Here is a 19,014-nt window from a genome sequence, read left to right on the forward strand (position 1 = left end):
ACACACACACAACCTTTCTCACACGCACTCACCTCTCTCACAAGTACTCACCTCTCTCACACACACACTCACTCACCTCTCACACATCACACTCACCTCACTCAGGCACACACTCACCTCTCACACATCACACCTACCTCTCTCACACACACTCACCTCTCTCACGCACAGACTCACCTCTCTCACACACACACTCACCTCTCAGACATAAACACTCACCTCTCACACTCACACTCACCTCTCTCACACACACAACCACTCGCACACCTCTCTCACACACGCTCACCTTTCACACACACTCACCTCTCTCACACACACACAACCTTTCTCACATGCACTCACCTCTCTCACAAGCTCTCACCTCTCTCACACACACACTCACTCACCTCTCACACATCACACTCACCTCACTCAGGCACACACTCACCTCTCACACATCACACCCACCTCTCACAAACACTCACCTCTCTCACGCACACGCTCACCTCTCTCACACGCACTCACCTCTCATAAACGCACACACCTCTCTCACACACACACTCACCTCTCTCACACACACACTCACCTCTCACACATCACACTCACCTCTCTCACACACACACTCACCTCACACACACTCACCTCTCACACCCACTCACCTCTCTCACATGCACTCACGTCTCTCATAAACACTCACCTCTCATACGCACACACTCACCTCTCACATATCACACTCAACTCTCTCACACACATGCACCTCTCTCTCACACCTCTCTCATACACACATACATAAACTCACCTCTCTCTCACATACACATAGACTCACTCACCTCTCACAGACACACACACCTCTACCTCGCACACACTCACCTCTCACACACACCTCTCACACACACACCTCTCCCCTCACTCAAACACCTCTGTCTCACACACACTCACCTTACACACACTCACCACTCACTCACACTCACCTCTCACACAAACACACACACACTCACCTCTCACACACACACTCACCTCTCACACACACTCACCTCTCACACACACACCTCTCTCACACACACACTCACCTCACACACACACACCTCTTGCACACACATACTCACCTCTCACATACACTCTCCTCTTACACATATACTCACCTCTCACACACACTCACCTCTCACACACACTCACCTCTCACATACTCACCATTCACACACTTACCTCTCTCACACACACTCACCTCTCTCACACACACTCACCTCTCACACACACTCACCTGTCTCACACACACACCTCTCACACACACTCACCTCTCACACACACACACTCACCTCTCACACATGCACACTCACCTGTCTCACACACGCACACTTACCAGTCTCACACACTCACCTCTCTCACACACACCTCTGACACACATACTCACCTCTCACACACACTCACCTCTCACACACACTCACCTCTCACACACACACTCACCTCTCACACACACACTCACCTCTCACACACACTCACCTCTCACACACACACACTCACCTCTCACACACACACTTCTATCTCACACACACTCACCTCTCACACACACATGCTCACCTCTCACACACACGCCTCTCACACACACACTCACCTCTCACACACACACCTCTATGTCACACACACTCACCTCTCACACACACACCTCTCACACACACACTCACTTCTCTCACACATACTCACCTCTCTCACACACACTCACCTCACACACACACTCACTTCTCAGACACACATACTCATCTCTCACACACCTCTATCTCACACACACTCACCTCCCACACACACACTCACTTCTATCCCACACACACTCACCTCTATCTCACACACACTCACCTCTCGCACACACACTCACCTCTATCTCACACACACTCACCTCACACACACACACTCACCTCTGACACACACACACATACATACACTCACTTACCTCTCTCGCACACATTCTCACCTCTCTCTCTCACACACTCACCTCTCTCTCTCACACACTCACCTCTTACACACACACTCACCTCTCACACACACACACGCACTCACCTCTCTCGCACACACGCACTTCTCTCTCACACACACTCACCTCTCACACACACTCACCTCTCACACACACTCACCTCTTACACACATTCGCCTCTCACTCACACCTCGCTCACACACTCACCTCACACACACATACACCTCTCACATATCACACTCAACTCTCTCACGCACATGCACCTCTCTCTCACACATACACCCACTTCTCTCTCACACACTCACCTCTCACACACACACTCACCCCTCACACAAACACCTCTGTCTCACACAAACTCACCACTCACTCACACTCACCTCTCACACAAACACACACACACACTCACCTCTCACACACTTACACCTCTCACACAAACACACACAAACCGCTCTCACACACACTCACCTCTCTCTCACACACACACACTCACTTCTCACACACACACACTCACTTCTCACACACACTCACCTCTTGCACACACACTCACCTCTCACACACACTCACCTCTCACACACACTCACCTCACACACACTCACCACTCACACACACTCACCTCTCACACACACTCATCTCTCACACACACTCACCTCTTACACACATTCGCCTCTCACACACACTCACCACTCTCACACACACTCACCTCTCACACACACACTCACCTGTCTCACACACACACCTCTCACACACACTCACCTCTCACACACACACACTCACCTCTCACACATGCACACTCACCTGTCTCACACACGCACACTTACCAGTTTCACACACTCACCTCTCTCACACACACCTCTTACACACATACTCACCTCTCACACACACTCACCTCTCACACACACTCACCTCTCACACACACACTCACCTCTCACACACACACTCACCTCTCACACATACTCACCTCTCACACACACACACTCACCTCTCACACACACACTTCTATCTCACACACACTCACCTCTCACACACACATGCTCACCTCTCACACACACGCCTCTATGTCACACACACTCACCTCTCACACACACACCTCTCACACACACACCTCTCACACACACACTCACTTCTCACACACATACTCACCTCTCTCACACACACTCACCTCACACACACACTCACTTCTCAGACACACATACTCATCTCTCACACACCTCTATCTCACACACACTCACCTCCCACACACACACTCACTTCTATCCCACACACACTCACCTCTATCTCACACACACTCACCTCTCGCACACACACTCACCTCTATCTCACACACACTCACCTCACACACACACACTCACCTCTGACACACACACACATACATACACTCACTTACCTCTCTCGCACACATTCTCACCTCTCACATATCACACTCAACTCTCTCACGCACATGCACCTCTCTCTCACACCTCTCTCATACACACATACATAAACTCACCTCTCTCTCACATACACATAGACTCACTCACCTCTCACAGACACACACACCTCTACCTCGCACACACTCACCTCTCACACACTCACCTCACACACACTCACCTCTCACACACACTCATCTCTCACACACACTCACCTCTTACACACATTCGCCTCTCACACACACTCACCACTCTCACACACACTCACCTCTCACACACACACTCACCTGTCTCACACACACACCTCTCACACACACTCACCTCTCACACACACACACTCACCTCTCACACATGCACACTCACCTGTCTCACACACGCACACTTACCAGTCTCACACACTCACCTCTCTCACACACACCTCTTACACACATACTCACCTCTCACACACACTCACCTCTCACACACACTCACCTCTCACACACACACTCACCTCTCACACACACACTCACCTCTCACACATACTCACCTCTCACACACACACACTCACCTCTCACACACACACTTCTATCTCACACACACTCACCTCTCACACACACATGCTCACCTCTCACACACACGCCTCTCACACACACACCCACCTCTCACACACACACCTCTATGTCACACACACTCACCTCTCACACACACCTCTCTCACACACACTCACCTCACACACACACTCACTTCTCAGACACACATACTCATCTCTCACACACCTCTATCTCACACACACTCACCTCCCACACACACAGTCACTTCTATCCCACACACACTCACCTCTATCTCACACACACTCACCTCTCGCACACACACTCACCTCTATCTCACACACACTCACCTCACACACACACACTCACCTCTGACACACACACACATACATACACTCACTTACCTCTCTCGCACACATTCTCACCTCTCTCTCTCACACACTCACCTCTCTCTCTCACACACTCACCTCTTACACACACACTCACCTCTCACACACACACACGCACTCACCTCTCTCGCACACACGCACTTCTCTCTCACACACACTCGCCTCTAACACAAGCACAGGCCCTTATCTCACACGCACTCACCTTTCTCACACACACTCACCTCTGTCTCTCATACACTCACCTCCCTTACTCACACACACACGTACACTCACTCACCTCTTACATACACGTACACTCACTCACCTCTCTCTTACACACGTACACTCAGCTCTCTCTTACACACATACACTCACTCACCTCTCTCTTACACATGTACTCACTCACCTCTCTCTTGCACACACAAACACATACACTCACTCACCTCTTTGTCACACATTCACCTCTTACACACACGCACTCACTCACCTCTCTCACAGACACACCCTCACCTCACAACACACTGACCTTTCTCTCCCACACACTCACTCACCTCTCTCAGACCCCTGTGGCCCCGGACTCTCGGGCCCCTGAAGCCCCTCTTGGTCTTCACGGCCTTGGACCATCTCTCTCCGATGGCCCCCTTCCTTCGACACCCATCTGCTGTCCGTGTTCACCCCAATCTGGAATTTAGAGACTTTGGTTTCATGCTGCTTCCAGCTTATCTAGAGAAGAGCCCCTCTGATTGGTCAAGCAGATTTGCAGCGTTTTTCAAATTGTACGCGAAGCAGCATTGTACTGTGTCAAAGAATCTTGGTTGCATCTTATGAGTTTATTCCTATTCTTATGCTTAAACAGTAAGTTGTTTGGCAGATTTTGATCTGGCACCGACTTTGCCAATAGTTAGGAATAGAAAGGCAAGGAGTTAAGCCCCCTAAAAATAAATAGCCAAATAGGGCAATACCACTCTGGTAGTCACAGAGTTAAAATTGACCACAAAGTGCGAGACAAGCAGAGAGCTATCAGCCCAGTGCTCTCAATTCTATTCAATGAGGCCATGATGAGGCTATGGTTCCCATTTGTTGAATAGCTTGCTGACACCTGTGGTCTAAGACGATATGTGAATAATGGCCAATGAGAGGGCCTTGTTCAACTCTGTCTCATCAAAGGTCAGCATCTTCACAGAAACTGGGCAAAAAGAGGAAAACAATCAAAAGGAAAATGGCAGCAGAAATTGAGCCAAAAGCCATGATACAGATAGTCTGTTTTGTCTCAATGACTCTTCAATATTTCTGAAATGGTCACCAGTCAATGAAAGAATCATAATTGATTGTTCATTCTTCCTTCTCCTCAGGGAGGGTCATCAGGCAAAGGCACAGCTTTAAGAAACGGCTCCGATGCAGATCTGGTTGTCTTCCTCAGTTGCTTCAAGAGTTTCCAAGACCAGAGAAACACCAGGCGTGAGATCCTGGAAGGAATTCAGCAAGTACTGAAAGAGTGTGTAGATAGCATCGCTCATCAAATCAGTGATATCACTATCACCTTTCCACCAAACAGCGATATCCCACCCAAATCAATGAGCTTTACACTGAAATCAAAAAAGAAATATCCAGACAGTGTGGATTTCGATATCTTGCCAACCTTCGATGCATTAAGTAAGAAATTGTGCCAGTATTATAATCACTATAGCTCAAGTTGAATTTTAAATCTTCCGTGAGCTTCTGTTACTCATCAATTGGGTGTTATTAGATTTGCTTCACCACATGTCCTATTCTTAGTGAAGATGGTGCAATAGTTGAGTTCAGCATTTCATTATTAGAGTTGTTGCTGCTGAAGGAAAATCTGTCACGGGCTTTCTGAGTGGCTCAGATTTGAGGGTTTCTGACTGACATTTTAATATTGGCATTAACACAGTTTGGAATTAAGGTGATGCTGACGGAACGTCTCGGATGCAAACACTTTGGAAACAAAATCTAACCAGTGGGCCGTGAGGTTTGCTAGTGTTACATGGAAGGGTTTAAACTAGTATGGTAGGGGGGTGGGTACCAGAGCAATAGGACAGAAGGTGAAAACATTGAGGGAGAGGTAGGGAATAGGGCCACTATGGCTCTGAGGAAGAGCAGACAGGGAGATGTTGCTGAAAACAGCGGGACCGGTGGCCTGAAGTGCATATGTTTTAATGCAAGAAGTATTACGGGTAAGGCAGATGAATTTAGAGCTTGGATTAGTACTTGGAAATATGATGTTGTTGCCATTACAGAGACCTGGTTGAGGGAAGGACAGGATTGGCAGCTAAATGTTCCAGGATTTAGATGTTTCAGGCGGGATAGAGGAGGATGTAAAAGGGGTGGCGGAGTTGTGCTACTGGTTAGGGAGAATATCACAGCTGTACTGCGGGTGGAAAACTCAGAGGGCAGCGAGGCTATATGGGTAGAGATCAGGAATAAGAAGGGTGCAGTCTCAATGTTGGGGTTTACTACAGGCCTCCCAACAGCTAGCGAGAGATAGAGGAGCAGATAAGGAGACAGGTTTTGGGAAGGAGTAAAAGAAACAGGGTTGTTGTGATGGGAGACTTCAACTTTCCTAATATTGACTGGGACTCACTTAGTGCTAGGGGCTTGGATGGGGAAGAGTTTGTAAGGAGCATATAAGGACCTGGTATTGAGGAATGTGCCCGGCCAGGTGGTAGAAGTTTCAGTCGGGGAGCATTTTGGGAACAGTGACCACAATTCAGTAAGCTTTAAAGTGCTGGTGGACAAGGATAAGAGTGGTCCTAGGGTGAATGTGCTAAATTGGGGGAAGGCTAATTATAACAATATTAGGCAGGAACTGAAGAACCTAGACTGGGGGCGGACGTTTGAGGGTAAATCAACATCTGACATGTGGGAGGCTTTCAAATGTCAGTTGAAAGGAATTCAGGACCGGCATGTTCCTGTGTGGAAGAAGGATAAATACAGCAAATTTCAGGAACCTTGGATAATGAGAGATATTGTAGCCCTCGTCAAAAAGAAAAAGGAGGCATTTGTCAGGGCTAGAAGGCTGAGAACAGACGAAGCCTGTGTGGAATATAAGGAACGTAGGAAGGAACTTAAGCAAGGAGTCAGGAGGGCTAGAAGAGGTCACGAAAAGTCATTGGCAAATAGGGTTAAGGAAAATCCCAAGGCTTTTTACACGTACATAAAAAGCAAGAGGGTAGCCAGGGAAAGGGTTGGCCCACTGAAGGATAGGCAATGGAATCTATGTGTGGAGCCAGAGGAAATGGGTGAGGTACTAAATGAATACTTTGCATCAGTATTCACCAAAGAAAAAGAATTGGTGGATGTTGAGGCAGGAGAAGGGTGTGTAGACAGCCTGGGTCACATTGAGATCCAAAAAGACGAGGTGTTGGGTGATGTCCCGGAGGACTGGAGAATAGCCAAAGTTGTTCCTTTGTTTAAGAAGGGTAGCAAGGATAATCCAGGGAACTACAGGCCGGTGAGCCTTACGTCAGTCTTAGGGAAATTACTGGAGAGAATTCTTTGAGACAGGAGCTACTCCCATTTGGAAGTAAATGGACGTATTAGCGAGAGGCAGCACAGTTTTGTGAAGGGAAGGTCATGTCTCACTAACTTGAGTTTTTTGAGGAGGTCACAAAGATGATTGATGCAGGTAGAGCAGTGGATGTTGTCTATATGGACTTCAATAAGGCCTTTGACAAGGTCCCTCATGCAGACTGGTACAAAAGGTGAAGTCACACGGGATCAGAGGTGAGCTGGCAAGATGGATACAGAACTGGCTCGGTCATAGAAGGCAGAGAGTAGCAATGGAAGGGCGCTTTTCTGATTGAAGGCTGTGACTAGTGGTGTTCCACAGCGATCAGTGCTGGGACTTTTGCTGTTCGTAGTATATATAAATGATTTGGAGGAAAATGTAACTGGTCTGATTAGTAAGTTTGTGGACGACACAAAGGTTGGTGGAATTGTGGATAGCAATGAGGACTGTCAGAGGATACAGCAGGATTTAGATCGTTTGGAGACTTTGGTGGAGAGATGGCAGATGGAGTTTAATCCAGACAAATGGAGGGTGAACTTAATGCTTCCCTCCCAGAGGGAAGTAAGAGACTGCTGTGTGCTATGTTTCACAGAGACATGGCTCATCCCCGCCTCACCGGACTGCCGTACAACCTGAAGGCTTCTCAATTCATCGGGCGGATCGCACCACGTCATCAGGCAAAGCGAAGGGTGGAGGGGTTTGCCTCCTTATCAACTCCTCCTGGTGCTTGGATTTGGCAACCCTGGCGACCTACTGCTCCCCAGACCTGGAATACGGACCGTGAAGTGCCGCCCATACTATCTTCCACGTGAGTTCACTTCAGCCATTATCACAGTGGTCTACATCCCACCCCAGGCAGAAGTGAGGAAGGTGCTGGACGAACTGTAGTTAGAACATAGAACATAGAACAGTACAGCACAGAACAGACCCTTCGGCCCTCGATGTTGTGCCGAGCAATGATCACCCTACTCAAACCCACGTATCCACCCCATACCCGTAACCCAACAACCCCCACCTTAACCTTATAAACAACAATGAAACAGAACACCCGGAGGCCTTGTTCATTGTGGTCGGGGCATTCAACAAGGGTAACCATGAGAGTGTACTGCCAAAATTCCAACAACACATCTGCTACACAAAAATCAAGGGCGCCTACCGTTCCATACCCCGACCGCACTTTGGGAAATCAGACCATAAGACGGTGCTCCTTCTCCCGGCATAAGAGCAAAAACTTAAGCGGGAGAATCCGGCTAAGAAGGTTGTGCAGTGCTAGTCCGAGGAGACAGAAGAGCACCTATGTGACTGCTTGGAGACAGTGGACGGGTCCATTTTTAAGAACTCAGCGACCATCCTGAATGCATATGCCACCACCGTCACAGACTCCATCAGCAAATGTGTGGATGACTACATGCCAAAGAAAGCAGTATATACGTTCCCCAACCGGAAACCATGGTTCAATCGCGAGATTGACTCCCTACTGAAGGCCAGGTCCGAAGTGTTCAAGTCAGACGGCCCTGACCTATACAAGAAATCCAGGTACGACCTCTGGAAAGCCATCCGAGATGCCAAGAGAGAATATCAGACCAAGCTAGAGTCGTAGACTAGTGTTACAGGCTCTCCTTGGTTGTGGCAAAGGCTAAACAACATACGGGCTACAAAGCAAAACCGAGCAGTATCTCCGGCAGCAGCGCACCCTTCCCAGATGAACCCAATGCATTCTATGCTCGGTTCGAGCAGCAAACCATTGATCCGCTGTTCGTAGTATATATAAATGATTTAGTGGTCCCAGCAGCCCATAACTCACCCATACGCACATCACAGCTCCAGAAGTCAGATCGGCCTTCCTGATAGTGAACCCTCGGAACGGTCCCGAACAGGATCCCTGGTCGTACACTCAGAGCCTGCATGGACCAGCTGGCATATGTATTCGTGGACATCTTCAACCTGTCCCTACACCACTCCGAGGTCTCCACCTGCTTCAAGAAGACCACCATCATACCGGTGCCAAAGAAGAACCAGGCAACATGCCTCAATGACTACCGCCCGGTGGCCCTGACATCAATCGTAATGAAGTGCTTCGAGAGGCTGATCATGAAGCGGGTCTCCATACTCTTAGAACGCCTTGATCCACTGCAATTCTCATACCGCCGCAACCAGTCCACAGCAGACGCCATCTCCCTGGCCCTACACCCAGCCCTGGAGCATCAAGGACTCCTACATCAGACTCCTATTTATTGACTGCAGCCCCTCCTTCAACACCATTATCCCAGCCAAGCTCATATCAAAGCTCCAAAACCTAGGACTTGGCTCCTCACTCTGCAACTGGATCCTCGACTTTCTGACCCACAGACCACAATCAGTAAGAATAAACAACAACACCTCCTCCACAATAGTCCTCAATACCGGGGCCCCGCAAGGCTGCGTACTTAGCCCCCTACTATACTCCCTATAAACACACGACAACTACTATACTCCCGATACACAAATGACCACAATCTATCCCCCAGTGCCAGCAAAACTAAAGAGCTGGTCATTGACTTCAGGAAGCAAAGTACGATACACACACTTGTCTGCATCAATGGGGCTGAGATGGAGATGGTTGAGAGCTTCAAATTCCTAAGTGTGCACGTCACCAACAAATCTGTCCTGGTCACACACGTCGACACTACCACCAAGAAAGCACAACAGCGCCTTTACCGCCTCATGAAACTCAGGAAATTCGGCATGTCCAGACTGACTCTTACCAACTTTTACAGACACAACATAGAAAGCATCCTATCTGGCTGCATCACAGCCTGGTACGGCAACCGTTCGGCCCAAGACTGTAAGAAACTTCAGAGAGTCGTGAACACCACCCAGTCCATCACACAAACCTGCCTCCCAGCCACTGACTCTATCTACACCTCCCGCTGCCTGGGGAAAGCGGGCAACATAATCATAGATTCCCTCCCACCCGGCTTACTCACTCTTCCAACTTCTTCCATCGGGCAGGAGATACAGAAGTCTGAAAACACGCACAAACAGATTCAAAAACAGCTTCTTCCCCACTGTCACCAGACTCCTAAATGACCCTCTTATGGACTGACCTGATTAATACTACACCCCTGTATGCTTCACTGGTGTTATGTGGTTATATTGTGTACCTTGTGTTGCCTATTATGTATTTTCTTTTCATGTACTAAATTATCTGTTTGAGCTGCTCACAGAAAAATACTTTTCACTGTACCTCAGTACACTTGGCAATAAACAAAATCCAAATCCAAAGAGGTTATGATCTGAAATTTCTGAACTTGATGTTGAGTCCAGCCTAGTGACTGATCAAAAGATGAGAAGCGATTCCTCAAGCACACATCGACTTTACTGGAACGGTGGACGAGGTCAGGGCAGGGTCATGGTGGAAAATTAAAATGACAGGGGACGGGAAACTTGGCACCATCTTGCAGACTGATTGGAGATGATCTGCAAAGCAGTCACTAAATCTGTGTTTGGCCTCTTCAGAGTAAAGGAGACCATATTGAGAGCAGTGAATACAGTGGACTAAATTGAGTAAATAGTGTTTCACACAGGAGGAATCTTTGAGATGTTGGGTAGTGAGATGGGAAGAGGTGAAAGGCAAAGCATTTTGTCTCCTGAGCTTGCATGGAAAGGTGCTGTGGGAAAGGGGGAAGGGGAGAGAGTTGTTGGGGGTGGGGGTGCGCATTGACTTAGATGTGGACCAGGGTGTTATGGAGGAATTGGTCCTTTCAATTGTTGGAAAAAGGGCAGGGAAGATATATTTTGGTAGTGGCATCATGCTGAAGGTGGTGAGAATGATGAAGAATGATCCATTGAATATAAAGGCAGGTGGGATAGACAGCAAAGGCCAATGGAACCCTATTATGGTTCTGGAGGGGAGAGGAGGGGGTGAGAGCAATATGGGACATGGAATAGATATGGCACAACAAAAGTCAAATGGAAGCAAGTCAATGAATTACTTGGCCAGAGAGTGGGGGAGCCACACCCTGCTTACCTTTTAAAAATACATTTAGAGTGCCCGATTATTTTTTTCCAATTAAGGGGCAATTTAGCGTCGCCAATCCACCTAACCTGCACATCTTTGGGTTGTGGGGGTGAAACCCACGCAGACACAGGGAGAATGTGCAAACGCCACATGGACAGTGACCCAGAGCTGGGATCGCACCTGTGTCCTCAGTGCCACAGGCAACAGTGCTAACCACTATGCCACTGTGCTGCCCCCATACCCTGCTTACACGTGATGGTCACAGATGGTACCTTTTCTGTTGCTCATTAATCATTTCATTTCTTGCAGAGGGAACTCAAAATACAACTGAATCCCATCTCAAGCTAATCGATTTAGCAACGAGAAATGGAGATTTAAATGGGGAATTTTCGGCCTGTTTTACTGAGCTTCAGAGGGACTTTGTCAAGCAGTATGAACCAAAACTGAAAGACCTGATTCGTCTGCTGAAGTATTGGTACAAACAGGTGAGTGACTGGGGAACATGGCAATTGTTAATGCTTGGTGGATATGGGAGGATTGTAACACCAGAAATTAAAAGATAGCTTCCCTCCCTATCCCAATCTCCATCCACTCCAATGACAAAGGCTCCACAGATAAATCTGGGAATCCCCATGATTAACACCAACAAATACTTGTCTGGAATGGTTGCATGAGGGAGGTTGGGAGAATCTTTGGAGAAATGTCCATTTGTGCTGTTTCTCCAGGATTTCCACTGGTCTTTGCTGAAATTACAACAGGGAATTGTTGTATTTATCCAATTCAGATACTTCAACCAGCTCCTTAATTAGTTTACTCAGCTGTCTATATTTATGAGTAGAACAATGTACGGACACAGATACAATGCAACACACTTTATTAAATATAGTTAACCCATAAATTATCCACTATGCATCCAAGAAACCCCCAGGATTCGAGTATATTACCCGTGAAGGTGGTTTGGTATGCTGTAGATTCGATCCCCAAGTCCCTCTGGTTCCTCTTTGAGTAGTTGATTCTCGCTGGCTGTTTCTCCCTTGCTTGCTTCCTTCTGGTCTGGTCAAGGTCTCCTCACACACCGAGTCTTTGCTTTCGGCCAATGGAGTCTCAGGAAGCAGGCTCTCAGCGCCCAATGGCCCGGTTGACAGGGCACCAGAGCCCATCCGAGGAGGAGCGATAATCACTTGATGGGGTATCAGGAACTGTGGACAATAGGCCAATGCATCTTAAGTAGGAGGGATAATCACTTGATGGGGTATCAGTAACTGTGGACAATAGGCCAATGCATCTTAAGTAGGAGGGATAATCACTTGATGGGGTATCAGGAACTGTGGACAATAGGCCAATGCATCTTAAGTAGGAGGGATAATCACTTGATGGGGTATCAGGAACTGTGGACAATAGGCCAATGCATCTTAAGTTGGAGGGATAATTCCTTGATGGATTTGCAGAGCTGCTCCAGACGGCCTGTCTGAGTTCTGTATATTCAGATTCTGCAGACTTCTTGTTGCAGCAGACTGTGGTTTTAATTTAAAGTGCCCAATTCTTTAAGATATCCAATTTAATCGGCCTTAAAACTAGGCCCTGATTACATTAACACAGAATTGTTATAACCTATAGAAAGTTAGCGTCAGTATTTAGAATAATTGGAGATTCTTGCTGTCCCACTGCTGAATTTGTTTTGGTTGTGGACATTGGACTGATTTGGAAGAAGGGGCGAGCTCCTGTACACCTTCTGCTTTAAGCTGAACACATATGGAGCCAGCTCTTCCTTCTCAAAGGAATTAAGGAGCAATTTCCCTGAACCCATGCTCTGTGGAGAAGCTGTATTCAAAGGAAGATCAGACATGGAATCTCAATCCTTCATCCTGCACGTACTTCCAATAAGGTTTTACATTTTGACTAAGGATCAAGGAATTATCCTTATAATAACAGCAAATTACTGCGGGTGCTGGAATCTGAAACCAAAGACAAAATGCTGGAAAATCTCAGCAGGTCTGGCAGCATCTGTAGGGAACATAGAACATACAGTGCAGAAGGAGGCCATTCGGCCCATCGAGTCTGCACCTATCCACTTAAGCCCTCACTTCCACCCTATCCCCAATAACCCCTCCTAACCTTTTTGGTCACTAAGGGCAATTTATCATGGCCAGTCCACCTCACCTGCACATCTTTGGACTGGGGGAGGAAACCGGAGCACCCGGAGGAAACCCACGCAGACACGGGGAGAACGTGCAGACTCCGCACAGACAATGACCTAATGGAGAATCGAACCTGGGACCCTGGCGCTGTGAAGCCACAATGCTATCCACTTGTGCTATCGTGCTGCCTACAAATGATCCAGATGACCCTTTGTCAAAGGCCTTAAATCTTTTCCTCAGCATTGTGCCCTGCAGTGATCATTTGCAAAAGGCAAGTTTGATCGACCTTCCCCTATTCAAAACCAAAGGCTGTATCCGATTTTCCACAGCCTGGGGCTCCGGAATGCAGAATAAAAGGAAATCAAAGACAAGTTCATTCATCACTGAGGGAGCAATGGAAAATTTATCAGATGGAATTTAATTCTTATGGTGCCCATTTTCCCTGTGCAAGAGAGAGGCAGAAATGCCCAACTTTTCCCAAAGACATCCGAGGACTGATAGAATCAGGGTCTTGAGTAATCATCAGGCTTCTCTAAAGCAGGTACTATCCGCCTTGAATACTTTAACGCGGGCCCTGATTCCTCTTTCACAATCTGAATTACAATTGGTTGGTGCTGAGCGATTCCCCTCATGGGCTGGATTCTCTGATTTGAAGACGATGTGCAGACGCTGGCATTTTACGGCAGAAAAACAACGCAAAAACTGCACTGATCCTGTGTCTGGTGGGGAGGGCTACCAACCATGCAGCGTAATGCCCTGGCTTTACCTGCGGTTACGCCGGAGAATTGCAGGGTCTGTGGCTGCGCATGCGCCTGTCAGCAGCCGCTCCGTGCAACATGGTGCCGTCCGTGCGCAGACCTGGCCTGCTACATACTGTCCCCTAGTAAACCCTTCGTCACCTTCGGACCATCCCCCACGAGTGCCCCCAGCCCCCGCCAAAGCCCTCCCTGCCCACGGATTGGCTCCTCCCCCAGCGCTGGACTCAGTACGCAGCTACCACACCGGGTTCACAAAAAAATAAGGATAAGTGTTCCCCGCCATCAGGAACTCGGCCCATCGGGGGAGGGCTCAGGTGACGGTGTGCGTCCAGCATACTCGAAGGGGTGGTGCACCGCAAAAGCAGCGCTGCCCCCGATTTTGGTGCAAACGAGAATTCTCCGGCGGATTGCCGAACGTGATTTTGGCGTCGGTGAACGGAGAATCGCGCCCCATTTGTTTGCTTCCACATGGCAGCTTCTACCTCAGTACATTTTTCAAAAATTTTTTTATTGTGATAAATTTGGGGTATCCAATTCGGTTTTCCGATTAAGGGGCAATTTAGCGTGGCCAATCCACCTACCCTCCACATCTTTGGGTTGTGGGGGTGAAACCCACGCAAACACGGGGAGAATGTGCAAACTCCACACGGACAGTGACCCAGAGCCGGGATCGAACCTGGGACCTCGGTGCCGTGAGGCAACCGTGCGAACCACTTGCGCCACCGTACCGCCCTCTAAGTAGATTTTTAATATTTTATGTGAAGGCAGGGTCTCCTCCTGGTGGTGATCCCAGCTTCACAGCTTTCCTGCGGCTACCAGCGCACCCTCATTCTACCCCCCGCCCCTCGCCCCCCAATCTTCTCCCTATCTGATGGTCATTCCTGGCGAGGCAGCTGACTGATCTTGATCCTCGTCGGACCTATGCCCTGCTCTTTTATATCCAATTGGAGTACTGTAACTTCCCAGAATTTTTCTGATAAGGCCCCAGATCCAATTTCAATTGAGTCTCTTACTTCTGCCGCACAATCCCAGCACACCACTCCAGGCCAGAGCATGGACCAAAACAAATTTCTACCCCAATAGCTTTCAGCGGAGATATTCAATTAAAGCCCCATCTGCCCTCTCAAGTGAGCTGCAAATATCTGATAGGATCAGTCGAGGAAGAATAGGTTGTTCTGCTGGCTACCTGGACAAATTCTAACCTTAACCAACTTAATGAAATACAGATCATCTTGTCATTGAACTCATTGTTAATTGTTGGACCTTGCTGTGTGGAGATTGGTTGATGCGTTGCAACTTTAAAATACCTCATCACCGGGAAGCACTTTGAGAAATGTTGAGGTTGTGAAAAATGTCAGGTATCTAAGGCTTGCTGCTCTCTTTTGAACCCTGAGTCTCCAACACACTATGATGCAGGTTCATGTCCACAGTTCTCACATGGACAGTGTGTGCGTGCTCAGCCTTCTGAAGAGATACTGAACAGAAATGAGGCATTTCATCAGAAATAAAGTTGAAATGTGACCACCCTGGACAGCTCTTGTGGATTTCTTAGTGGGAACTAAGATGGCAGTTTTGGTCTGGGTTTAACTCCAGCCAGTCCTATCGGGAAAATTGTTTGGTCTCGGAAGAATGATAGAAGCCATGGAATGTATGGAAGCAAAAATATAGGATGTGTGATAAATGCAGGATTTTAGGTAGATTGGATTATAAACATTTGGCAATTTAAGGGTTAAAAGCCTGGGTTAGAGTGTGTTTGACTGCAGTAGTCATGTTTTTAAAAATAATCTTGTTTTGCGACACCAGAAAGCTTTTCGGAGACAGAGGTGAAATTGACCAGAGTAATGTGTTTTCAGTCTGGGCTAATGCACTGTTGTTTGACTAGGGTGATTTCCTGGGGAGTATTGTCAGCCTGGAAAGTGAATTTGTTATCACCTTGGGGAGATCATATTATTGTAGAGGGGGGAGCTACAGTATTCAAACATTTGGAGCAAGCGTTTTGAGTTGAGTTCTAATCTGGCTACCCATTTAGATGATGAGGAAGGGGCACGATTTAACAAAAAAAAACTGAATCCATTCTGGCTGGGAATTGAGGGATTGTTCCCAGTACCACAAGTGCCGGGAATGACCCTGCCACGTAACGACACTCGGCTTCTTTCGGGCTTCGACAGGGAATGCCCCACCGAGGTCGCACTTAGCTGCATTTCCTGCACTGATGAGCTCTGACGAGCGAAGCGCCTCAGTGCAGGAAGAGATCAGGGCACCACTCTTACTGGCACCCCAATCTCTCAACCCTCCCAACATGACCCCAGATCTCCCACGCCCCAACTGACCTGTTGTGGATCCTCAAGTCCCCCGCATTCCCCTCACGTGTGCAGGGCACCCCCCCCCCCCCCCCCCCCCAGGGGCCCGAACCCCAGCATAGGCAAAATGCCACCTGGGCACCTTGGCATTGCCACATGGGCACCCTGGCAGTGCCAGACTGACACTCAGGTGGCACTTACAGGGTGTCCGGGGGGAACTGACAGGGTTCTAGTTTGGCAGTGCCAAAGTGCCCTGGTGGCATCAGCAGTGCCTGGGTGTGACCCTGCCCAGATACCAGCCGTCCGGAGGTGCCCAATTGTCTGGGAGACCCCTCCCCCCCCAAGTGCCGGTATGCCCAGTCCCTGTTTGTGGGGACCAATACTTATTGGCATCCAGCTGGGGTCTCCTCGGCAAGGCTGATAGATCCAGAGAACTGGTTCAATCTGGCGAAGGCAGAGTTGTGAGTTTTAAATTCACTTAAATCTGCATAACTGGATCCTACCCATTGTGGGTGGGATCCAGAATGCGATGTCTCGCGAGATCATGCATAACGACTGTCAGGAATCCCGGGACGGGCAACTCCTGATATCTACCGGCCACGTCCCGTTCCGTTTCCGGCAGGACAAGGTTTTTTGTTCTCACAATAGGATAGTTCAAAAATAGAGTAATAATAGTATTTAAAGCAGAGCAGACTTGTCTGAGGACAAGGGGAAAGCTGAAACAAACCAGTTGAAACTGCATTTTGGAGATATCCAGCCAGAGTCTGCATGGGTTCTAAGAGGAGCTAAATCTATTCTGGAAAGCAAGTATTACTCTGTGCCACTCGGATGTGGGATGGATTGAGAGTTGCATGTTTTTCCTTTCTTGCTGTTTAATTGGGCATAGAGATCGTAATTAAGGGTATTGTATTTACTGTATTGAGTAGTATTTTTAAGGGGTAATTACCATACAATTGACAGTGTGGAAGGAAGCCATTTGGCCCATTGCGTCTGCACTGGCCCTAGGAAAGAACAACCTACTATCCCCATAACTCAGTAACCCCATCTAACCTTTTGGACACTAAGGGGCAATTTAGCCTGGTCAATCCACCTAACCTGCACATCTTTTAACTGTGGGAGGAAACCGGAGCACCCGGAGGAAACCCACGCAGAAACGGGGAGAAAGTGCAAACTCCACATGGCAGTGACCCGAGAGCGGAATTGAACCTGGATCCCTGGAGCTGTGAGGCAGCAGTGCTAACCACTGTGCCGCCTTGGTTTAATTGTAAGCTATTATCGGGTGTGATGTTAAAGAGTTAATAATGTGGAAATAATAATCTTTTGTTTAAAATACCAAATCCCGAATTCTTCATGCAATCACTCATGGAGCAAATCATTCTTTCTGCACAGTCTGAAAATAAACCAATATATGGAGTTTTCCATCTAGTATCGTAGCCACTGTTGGGGTCTGGTCTGGGATTGTAATAGATGGAAGGAGAACTGAATACTTTTAACGTCACCTGTGTATTTATATGTATCAACTATTTACTCTAGTATGTCAAACCACGGAAGTCTGAATTGAGACCTGGTGAACGACTTCCTGCTAAGTATGCAGTGGAGTTGCTGACTATCTATGCCTGGGAACAAGGCAACGGGAAGGAGAGATTCAGCACAGCTGAGGGATTCCGGACAGTCCTTGATCTGATCTGCAAATATCAGCACCTGTGCATTTACTGGACCAAGTACTACGATGTCAATAATAGAGACATTGCAGATTTCCTAATGAGGAAACTCCGTGACAAAAGGTAATCTTCAACCACATTTCAAACTAAACCAATTAGACCTGTTCCACTTCTTTGAAGAGCTCCAAATAATGGGACTGATTCAAGACATTTTTAGAGTCCGGATCACTTGATCTTTATTATTCATCATCAATGTTGGTGTCACGCGGAATGGACTCAGCGACATGTTGGCTGCATGATTTGAATGTGCCGGATGTGCAGCTGGATGTTTGGAGTAAGAATCAATCCAACACATGGTTAGTTGTGAAAATGTGCCCATGAG

The 19,014-nt window shown here is 48.0% G+C and overlaps 1 protein-coding gene across 1 annotated transcript in view; it reads left to right on the top strand.

Annotated features, from left to right (window-relative positions):
- The window catches only part of LOC119978314 (2'-5'-oligoadenylate synthase 1A-like), a 40,496-nt gene that overhangs the window by 9,103 nt on the left and 12,379 nt on the right, over positions 1–19,014 (top strand). The window contains exons 2-4 of the mRNA XM_038819857.1: positions 5,599–5,899; positions 12,085–12,260; positions 18,505–18,755. Of these exons, the coding sequence (XP_038675785.1) occupies positions 5,599–5,899; positions 12,085–12,260; positions 18,505–18,755 (728 nt within the window). The remainder of the gene's footprint in view (positions 1–5,598; positions 5,900–12,084; positions 12,261–18,504; positions 18,756–19,014) is intronic.

Source organism: Scyliorhinus canicula, chromosome 1, assembly GCF_902713615.1.
Source record: "Scyliorhinus canicula chromosome 1, sScyCan1.1, whole genome shotgun sequence".
Classification (NCBI taxonomy): domain Eukaryota; kingdom Metazoa; phylum Chordata; class Chondrichthyes; order Carcharhiniformes; family Scyliorhinidae; genus Scyliorhinus; species Scyliorhinus canicula.